Genomic DNA, 10583 nt, shown 5'->3' with positions numbered 1-10583 from the left:
CATGCATCACTCAAACACACGCTGCAGCGATATCCTCCTCCGCAAGTCCTGCCGGCGTTCCTCCACCTCCCCCCTGCGGGCTGCTACCGCGTTATACCCCGCAATAACCAGCCGCCGCGATATCCACCGCGATATCCCCCTCATTCGCTAACCCCACCGCATTGCATCATACACCATAGTCACTGCACTCATCACAGTCCACATTCCGGCGCACCGTAGCAATAGCAATTCCACCACTCAAGTGTCGATTTTGCATTCAGAAATTGGAGGTTGAGAATTATGCCACTGTTCGATTAAAACCCTAACTTTGGAGAAGGTATTTTTTTCTTTTCTTTTTTTTTTTTTTTTTTTTTTTTTTTTTTTTTTTTTGTAACACATATAATTCACAATTCTGCAATTGTATGTAGCACATATAATTCATAAAATTGATTGATTTTTGTTCATATTATACCGTTTCATTGAGGTTGCCTTTCGTTTGTTTTGCTAAATTATAATTCCAGTACTTGTAAAGAATGCACTACTAGCAGTTCGCAATTCGTTTGTTTGAAGTTTGAAATTTGTTTGGTTTATTTAATTTCAATTTCTTTTTAGTATTATTTTTTTTGTTTGCATAAAATTTGTATGTCAATCGTCTTCTTATATTACTAGTTAGTTGTTTTGGCTTAGAGTATAGCTTTGTGTAAGTTATGAGCTGCTAGTAGTACGTATATATAGTACCTGTTAGGAATTTGATTTTCCCGCAAAAGTTCTGTTTTGTACCTTTGTAAAAGGAGTTTATATAATAAAGTATACAAGCTAACCCCCACGTGTAAGGATAAAGTATTTGCATGGCTAAAAATGTGGGCTATAAAAAATGGCAGAACATGAACATGGAAGCTCCCAAAATTGATGTTTATGCTGCTCACATTCAAAAACAAAGTAGTAAATGACTAGTGGTCCATGTTTCTATTCTTTAATTTGTATAGTATATTGTTTATGCTTACAAAAAGGATAGAAAATTGGATCCCAAAATTGTTATTTATTAATGAGTATCGTATTTGTTTTTTTAAGGGAGTACAATTTCAAGTAAATGTTTGTTTGAAGCGCGTATTCGATCCGTTATTGAGTATTTGAGGTGCTATTCTTTTGCATAGGTAAGTTAATTTATCTCAATCTTGTTTTTTGACTTTTAAACAATATACTCATGCAATTATTGGTTTATATATGTATTGTTTTATGTATTGTTTTATATAAGTATTAATATACTCATGCAATTATTTTTGTATATATGTATTGTTTTATCTATTGTTTTATATATTTTTTTATAGATGTTGTAAATCTTGTGGTTATATTCCAAATTGCCTTTTTATATTATTTAAGAATTGAGGACTCTTTTTTGGTGGTTAGAAATGGATCGAAATTGGATATCAACATCAAAGCCAGGTGACCCTGAATATGAAGCAGGGGTTAAGGAATTTATTAAATTTGCAGTAGAAAACAGTGGAGGTCGCTCCAAGCTACGTTGTCCTTGTTTTATGTGCCATAATTTTTTGCATAAGAGACCCGATGAAATTCTCAATCATTTGAGTAAATGGGCATTTGATAAAACATATACCCCTTGGATCTGGCATGGAGAGTGTAGGGAAAGACAAGATATTGGTAGTGGTGAGAAAAGGGATGATGTGCGCGAAGTTCATAATAATAATGAGGGTGATCGGTTGGAGGATATGTTGCATGCAGTTGAGGATCAATTTGAAGACAACCCTTCCATGTTGGAGAGCTTGTTAAACGAAACTGAAAAACCATTGTATGAAGGTTGCACCAAGTACACAAGGTTATCAGCCATACTCAAATTATACAACCTGAAAGCTGGTCATAGTTGGACAGACACAAGTTTTAATGTGTTATTGGAATTGGTGAAAGACATGCTTCCCAAAGACAATGTCCTTCCTATTGGTACATATGAGGCGAAAAAGGCACTAAGCTCTATGGGTTTACCTTATGAGAAAATGCATGCTTGCCCTAATGATTGTGTATTGTATCGTAATCAATATGAATCGTTAGAGAGTTGTCCAATTTGTAATGCCTCACAATATAAGAAAGGGGATCAGGGAGTACCTGCTAAAACATTATGGTATTTTCCGATAGTACCAAGGTATAAGAGGTTGTTTCAAAAGCAGAAGATGCAAAGAAGTTGACATGGCATTTTGATGGTCGAGTAGACGATGGAATGCTTAGACACCCGACTGACTCTCCGCGGTGGAGGTTTATTGATGCAAAATTCCCCGAGTTTGCGCATGAAAAGCGTAATTTACGCCTTGCATTGTCTACGGATGGTTTCAATCCATTTGGTTCCATGAGTAGTACGTATAGCACTTGGCCCGTTATGTTGGTGACCTACAATTTACCCCCATCGTTGTCCATGAAGAGAAGGTATATGTTCCTTTTGTTGCTAATTTCAGGGCCAAAACAGCCGGGAAATGACATTGATGTGTATTTGGCACCTCTTATTGACGATTTGATTATGCTTTGGGAAGAAGGTGTGGAAGTGTTTGATGCACATCGCAATGAAAAGTTTAATCTAAAAGCAATGCTATTTTGCACCATTCAAGATTTTCCGGCTTATGGTAATCTTTCGGGGTATACTGTGAAAGGGGAAAGTGCTTGTCCTATCGGTATGGAGGATTGCTAGGGACAATGGTTAAATGCATCTGGAAAGCATGTTTATCCAATTCATCGTCAATTTTTGTCGTCTGATCATCCATATCGAAGGAGAAAGAATGTGTTTGATGGGACACAAGAATTTAAAGGGCGACCAAAAGTCATGTTAGGTGAAGAGGTCTTTGAAAAGGTGAAGGACATTGAAATTACTTTTGGAAAGAAACATAGAAAAGCTCTTTCTACGCAGGGTTTCAAAAAGTGTTCATGTTTTTGGCAACTATCCTATTGGAAATACCTTTTTGTGAGACATTCATTTGATGTTATGCATATTGAGAAGAATGTGTGTGATAGTTTAATTGGTACATTACTCAATATCTCTGGTAAGACTAAAGATGGTAAAAAGGCTAGAGATGACTTGGTGCATATGGGGATTAGAGATGAATTGCATGCTGTTACGAATGAGAAAGGTCGAGCATACTTGCCTCTTGCTGCTTACACATTGTCTATAAAAGAAAAAATCGAGTTTTGTGAAAGCTTGGCTGGAGTGAAAGTGTCGGAAGGTTTTTCTTCAAATATTCGTAGCCTTGTAAACATTGGAAACTTTGAAACTTGTAGGCCTTAAGTCTCATGATTTCCATGTTTTAATGCAGCACTTGTTACCTGTAGCAATTCGTTCTATTCTGCCTAAAAATGTTCGTTATGCTGTTATTAGACTTTGCGGATTCTTTCATGCGATTTATAGCAAAGTCATTGATCCAAGAGAGTTGACTGCATTAGAGGATGAAATTGTTGCAGTTTAGTGTCAATTAGAGATGTTTTTTCCTCCATCATTTTTTGATATCATGATCCATTTACCGGTTCACTTGGTTAGAGAGATAAGATATTGTGGTCCAGTTCACATGAGAAATCAATGGTGTTTTGAAAGGAAAATGAGAACCTATAAGGGATATGTGAAGAACGCTTTTCATCCTGAAGGTTGTATTGCCGAACGACTATTTTACGAAGAAGTTCTTGCTTATTCCAATGACTATGTGTTAAATGCAATACGGATAGGGCTTCCTACATCTCGTCATAGTGGAAGAATGGATGGTGAGGGGACCATAGGCCGCAAAGAACGTGAACTTTCCTATGTTGATTGGCATAAGGCTCATTTATACATTCTTCATAATGAGGATGAAGTTATGCCGTATGTTGAGAAACACATGAGCTACTTGAGGAAGTGCAACAGGAAAGCAAATGAGAAGTCATTAGCTGCTGAACATAGTAGATCATTTATTAGTTGGCTAAAGGATTATGTAATGAAAGAGCTCATAGATTCTTCGACTCCATTTTGTGATCGACTAAAGAGTTTGGCATTTGGACCCGATTTTAGTGCAACTTATTATTCAGCTTATGTTATTAACGGTTGCACATTTTACACGAGGTTTCAAGATGAACTTAGTACTATGCAGAATAGTGGGGTTACTTTAGAGGCTGAAGCTATGCATTTTGCTAGAGCTAAAGACAAGAATCTTGTGTGTGGTATGATGAACTATTATGGGTTCATCAAAGAGATTTGTGAGCTACATTACTCTACGTTTTCGATACCTGTATTTAAATGCCAATGGGTCGACAATAACAATGGGGTTGAACATGATAGATTTGGGATTACATTGGTTAATTTGAAAAAAGTTGGTCACAAAGAAGATCCTTTCATCCTAGCAAGTCAGGCAAGACAAGTCTTTTATATGACCGACCCATCGAACAAGAGAATGTCAGCAGTTATAGCACCAAAGCCTCGACATGTTGTTGATGATTATGGCGAAGATAGTGTGTTGGATGATAGTTATGTTAGGAGAATGGAGCAAGGACACATTGAGGTTGATGTTACAGATGATATTTCAATATATGTTAGAGATGACCACAATGAAGGCGAGTGGGTTGAGAAAGAAAAAAAGGGGAAAAAGCGAAAGCGTGGACATAAATAGTCCTTATGTATTTGAGGTGTGTTTCACTTAGTAGTTGGTAACTTTAATTTTTACGAGTCTTTCTTTGTTTATGCAACTTGATTTATAAATGTGTGCTTGTCAAAATCATTTCTCATTACCATCCATATATTAATATTTAATTAAGGTTATTGTTTTTATAGTATTTTATTTAGTTTAACTAACCAATTATATTTTTTCTTTTTATCTTTGCAACAGGTTGATGGCTCGGAAAAGAAAGCGAGTGCGTGAAATCGACAATTCTGACAACACCGAATGCGAGGAAGAAAGAGGTCGTACAGTGCTTAGAATGGTTGGGAAAGGTATTCATGCTGGCTCCAAAATCCCTTTACATGATAGGTTTCCTTGGTGCTTTTGGGAACCATTTTGGTTCTGGTAACATCAGTGGTTCTAGTAGCCAAGGGGCAGCTGGAAATGGGTTGGATGCAGCTCATTTAGACAGCTCATTTGGTAATGGTGTCCCTCTTACACAACTCTTGATAGGAGGTATGGAAAGGCATGACGTTTAAGGGCATCACTTTGGACATGATTCACCTGTGGATAATTCTCACGAACAAGCCTACACTCAGCAAAGAATTGCGACAAACCCAGAACCTCATTACACAAAAAGCCCAATCATGGACCATCCTCAACATCAGAACCTCGAGACAGCGGCAGAGGCAGAGGCATACCATGTTCCTTGGCCTGAGGTGAACCACATGAATCCAGTTGAGCATACTCCAATCCCCCCACATCAAAGTCAAGTTGTGAATACCAACAACAACTATACATTTCCCGAGGTATTACCAGCTTGAATGCAAGGCTTTGTTTTCAAGTCTCATATAATGCTAAGGTCATTTAAGCGAGATTTCATGTTTGATATCTGGTTGAGCCTTTTGTTTTCAGAGATGGAGTGATTGCCGCTTGGCAATTGAGGGAAGCGACAAAGAGCTACAAGTTGTTGCTGACGGAAAAGTCTACATAGAAAACAACACAGAAGTTCTTAGTAATCATACCATATCGTTGCCCCAGGTCATCGTCGAGTAACCATTACTGAAGATTTAATGCCTTCTACTCCCTTGCCATGTCCCAATGATGAATTGATCTTTGTTTGTCAAGCTAAGAAGGCTTTCACAGCTTGGCCAAATCATTTGATACTCCCCCCACAGGTAAAGGAGCAAATCTGCATTCTTTTGCTACTATGCTGTTGCTACTGCTTCTGCATTCTGCTAATACTTTGCCAAAAAAAAAAAAAAAAACAAATTGGATAGTTTTTAAACTTATATGAATGCCAATACAAGAGTCAATTTGTTGATTTTCACAAATTTGTTGATCTTCCCTTTTAGATTCATGTGCAAGTTTTCTTCATCTAAAGCTTACATGCGTGTTATTTTTGTGTGAAACCATATTATTAAGGCAGACAAGCAAGTAGATAAGGAGTTGAATATGACCACACCATCCCCATGATCAACATCCTCCCGAGCATCAACCACTCGTAGCTATGTTGTTATCGACAAGGATCGTGAGAAGGTAACGTCTACTTGGATGCGTGTTATGAGAAAAAAAAGCTATGGGAATGCAAAAGACGGGTGATACCATCTCCATAACTATCCCAGAAAGCATGTTTCTTAACGAAAATGGTTTGGATGTTTCACTTGACTTTGAAGACTTGCTTGATTGGTGTTTCCAAAAGGAGGTCGGGGAATCGCAAATGACTGTTTTCATGAAGTAAGTTTCCATAGAGTTTCGTTTCTAATTCTAATGTTGATTTTTTTTTGGCCCTTTAACTAATAATATTGATATGACTTCTCATGGGACTAGGCACCTAAAAGAACGTTGTGAAAAAGAAGGTATCTCAGGACTGTATGGGTTTTGTGACTGTAATGTGCTTTCACCATTGACACCGACAACAGACGAGCAAGTTCGATCTAACTACTTAGCTCATGTTTTTGGAACCAATGAGGGGAAGAATGTTAATCAATTATTATTCGCTCCTTTTAATGATAAGTAAGTGTTCCTTTTTGTTTTAATGTGTTATGTTAAATCCACAAATTTTAATTGATACTATTATTTATTTTACAATGTCTAGTCTGCATTGGACGTTAGCGGTGATTAGTCCATGGAATGGGTTGGTGTATTGGTTAGATCCACTTGGAGCAGAAAACGAAATCAACTCATTTGCACAAAAAATCATCAATGAGTATGTATTACTAAAATATTCATTTGATTAAATTGTGTTTTTCTTATTGTCTAATAAAAATGATTTTGTAGGGGAATAATTAAATTCAGTATTAAACATCAAAAATATATCAAGAAAATTAAAAAGAATCCCAAAATTGGGTGGAAGCAACCACGTGTAAGTTATTATTATTGTTAGCATATTTGATACTTAGTAGTGCAATAATAAAATCCAAAATTGTGTGGATGTTTATTTTTTTGTGACAGTGTCCTGTACAATCTGCATATACAAAGCACTGTGGATACTTTGTATGTCGCTATATGCTGGACATTATACAGAACAGAGTTTTATGGATTTCTGAGCAGGTATATTCATAGTACATGTCATTTTACTTGGTATTATTTAAGCCTATATGTAAACCCCTATGTCCGCCCCTTCTTCTTGTGTTTCCTATATGCTGTTTGATTGTTGTTGTTGTTGATAATCAAAGACATTATTGGCCAATGTTTTGAATTCACATACGTGCCTAGGAGGAACGTTTTACCTAATAAAAAAAAGAGGGAGTATATTGACAATGCTAGCTGCTAGCACTGATGCACGCACAGGGCATCCAGCAGCTTAGCTTCTGCAATGGTTGCTTGTTGCTGCTGTGGTTGCTTGTGCTTCAATAGGTGCTTGAAATTCAGCTCACATGAGTCAGTATAATTGAAGTATAGTTGGTGGTTAATTTTTTTTTTTTAGCAAACATAGTAAAGTTGAAAGATAAATGAAGCGTAATGATTTGCAAACAATGAACAACATAGTGCATACTTTTTCACTTTGAAGACTGTCAGGTGTGTCACTGAGAACAGTTGTATTCTCTTCGACAACAACTATTAGAGGCTGCATGAAAATGTCCCAAATTTATGCATGAAAATGTTCTGTAACAGTACTTATTTTAGTGAATAATGCACATGATCTGTATATATATAGTCAGTTCACTTGTATATTTTGGTCTTTGGACATATAAACACCAACTGGGCAACTGAACTTTGGTAATATACTCATGCAATGATGAGCAGACAATATAAACTGAACTTTGGCAATATACTCATGCAATGCTGCTACTGCCCTTTTCTTGATAACTGAACTTAATAGCTGCTGCAGACAAACTGAACTACCCAGTAGGTTTAAACTTTGCTGCTACTGCCCTTTTCTTGATTCTATGCTACTGTGCTGCTACTGCCCTTTGTGCTGCTACTTCTTTTGTGCATACATAACCTAGCTAGCAAATTAGATTAGTGTTAGTCATGATACTATGTTATTAGTTAGCAAGAGTGATATGAATACATAGCTCTTATGTAATTTTCTTTCTTTACTCATTTGGAAATCTAATTTGTTGTTATTTCATAATTATTATGCAATTATCTTTCTTTACTCATTTAGTAATGGCATATGTTGTAGATTTTTCCCAAAGACCCTTGCACATATTCTTCGGAAGATATTGACGAGATTAGAGACTTATGGATTCAATATGTTCTTGATCATGATGAGCCAGAAGAACCTTAGTGATTGGTGATTTCAGCATGATGAGTACAAAATTAGATTAGGGTAGTCATAATACTTGACAAATCTCTACATTTTGTATTTTGATACATTGGCTATTAGATAGTGCATGTACATATATTAGTACTGTGTTGGATATATATAGTTTGATGCATCTATCTATCTATCTATATATATATATATATATATATATATATATATATATATATATATATATATATATATATATATATATATATATATATATATATATGCCTTAGATTTTGGAGTACAAATTTATTTGTATGTATATATATATTAGCAGGTTCAAGGATTTTCGGTGCAAGTTTATAATATGGAATAGGATGTATACAGGTTGTGGAAAAAAAAATGGAAAAGAAAAAAGAAAATATACAGCTATTCAGGAAATTTTTGGCGCAAATATAAAATGCAGCAGGGGATTTAAAAATTCGATAAAAAAAAAAGGTATTGAGAGACCGGTTATCATGCATGAGGGTCTCCACACATGCAATTCAAAAATGAAACATAGACCGCTTTTCTTTAAAAGTGGTCTAATTTTTTCAAAAAGAGAGACCACTTATCTTTAAAAGTGGTCTTAATTTTTGAAAAAGAGAGACCGCTTTTCTGACAAAAACGGTCTCTTACGCTTTTACAATATTAAAATATCAACAGCCTAAAGAGACCGCTTTTCTTTGATAATAGGTCTTTTGTATTGCAACTTAAGACCGCTTATACACAAGCAGTCTCTTAGCCAAAGAAACCGCTTAGCTAGAGACCGCCTCTAAGGCAGTCTCTTTAGCTAATTTGGACGGGTCTCTTTGGCCGATTTTGTAGTAGTGTTTCGATGCTCGTGAGAGGTGGCCAAAAGCTTCCATACATTCATTTCCACCTTGGTTTTTTGTAATTGTTTGACCACATCGTTGTTCACAGGGTCGATGGGATCAACTATCGGTTGTGATTAAGGTGGAGGTGGAGGTGGACTAGGCTGTTGCAACCGTCCACTTCTGGTGAGAACTTTGACCTCAAGGTCTCCCCAAATATCTTCACTTGTGCTAAGAGATGAACATGATATATCCTTGAGATAGACGTCTTCATCGTTACTATCCCTAATTCCATTCACTTCTTCATAGCTCGAGCCATTAACGGATCAAAGGAGACTTCATCTCCCATGATATCCAAAGCATCAGAAAGAACTTGTTTGAATGTTAAGCTTCTTGCCCCCTGGAGGGACAGAAAGTTGATTAGCATCAATTAGGTCTTGGATCGCATCCTTCAACCTCCAACACTTCTCAGTATTATGACCCTTGCCTTGATGAAACTTGCAATAAGCATTGGGGTCATAGCTAGCGTATCTATTCTCTGGTCGAGGTTCTGGAAATGGTCCAATAGGCATAATCAGTCCTTGACCATGCAAACGTTCAAAAGTAGCATCATAAGTCATTCCTAAAGACGTGTAGACCCTCCTTTGCCTTTGGAATCTTTGAGGAGGAGCATTAAGGGCTAGCACATCATTGATATTGATATTGTTGGTAGCATTATTGGGCTTGGAAGATGAAGAAGAAGGAGCGTCGTTCTTCTTGTTTTTCCAAGTGCTGTTATTATTGTTGCTACCAGCAGTCTTCATCAGTTCATCCTCGATATTGATTCCAATATCGTATACAGCTTTGAAGGTACTCAGAGGCAGAAACTTCAAGTGTTGCTTGTACTTATGAGTCAAATTGGCAATGAACAAGCGGACCATCTCTTTTTCCTTAGGGGGGATCCACCAAGAGCGCAGCTGTTTCCCTCCACCTGCTTAAGTAAGTGGTGAAGCCTTCATTCTCTTTCTGTTTGAGAATGGAGAGTTCACGTTCAGAAGTCTTGGCCTGAATGTTACTCTTGTAACGATTCATGAAACTTTCAGCAACATCCTCCCAGGTCGCAACATGTTTGGATTCCAGAGAGTAGAACCATTGTTGATAGGCGTGCTCTAAGGAAAGAGGGAACATCGTAGGGAAGAGTGTCACATCTACTCCCTTAAGAGCCATGGTCGTAGAAAAGGCCTTCAAATGGAAAAGCGGATTATCAGTAGGGGCTTCAACTTGGGAATGTCAGCAGTGGAAAACTTCCCAGGAAGCTTGTCAATTATGGACGAAGAGATGACAGGTTGCTCCACATAATTGAATTCTTCATATTTCTTACTCATCTGTTCCTTAATCTTGTCCATTGCAGCGGCAGTGACATTGTTCTGATTGTCTTGCTCTACCGTGTTGACT

The 10583-nt window shown here is 37.0% G+C and overlaps 1 protein-coding gene across 1 annotated transcript; it reads left to right on the top strand.

The window, feature by feature from the left end:
- The first annotated feature begins 6174 nt into the window (after positions 1 to 6174).
- Positions 6175 to 8331, top strand: LOC145557840 (uncharacterized). Its single transcript, XM_081619023.1, has 6 exons — positions 6175 to 6332; positions 6426 to 6611; positions 6694 to 6744; positions 6876 to 6960; positions 7050 to 7148; positions 8227 to 8331. Exons 1-6 carry the CDS (start codon positions 6175 to 6177, stop codon positions 8329 to 8331), a joined length of 684 nt encoding a protein of 227 aa, XP_081475149.1.
- The last annotated feature ends 2252 nt before the right edge of the window (positions 8332 to 10583 follow it).

Source organism: Chenopodium album, chromosome 9 (assembly GCF_948465745.1).
Source record: "Chenopodium album chromosome 9, dcCheAlbu1.1, whole genome shotgun sequence".
NCBI lineage: Eukaryota > Viridiplantae > Streptophyta > Magnoliopsida > Caryophyllales > Amaranthaceae > Chenopodium > Chenopodium album.
This window is presented reverse-complemented; position numbering and strand designations above follow the sequence as displayed.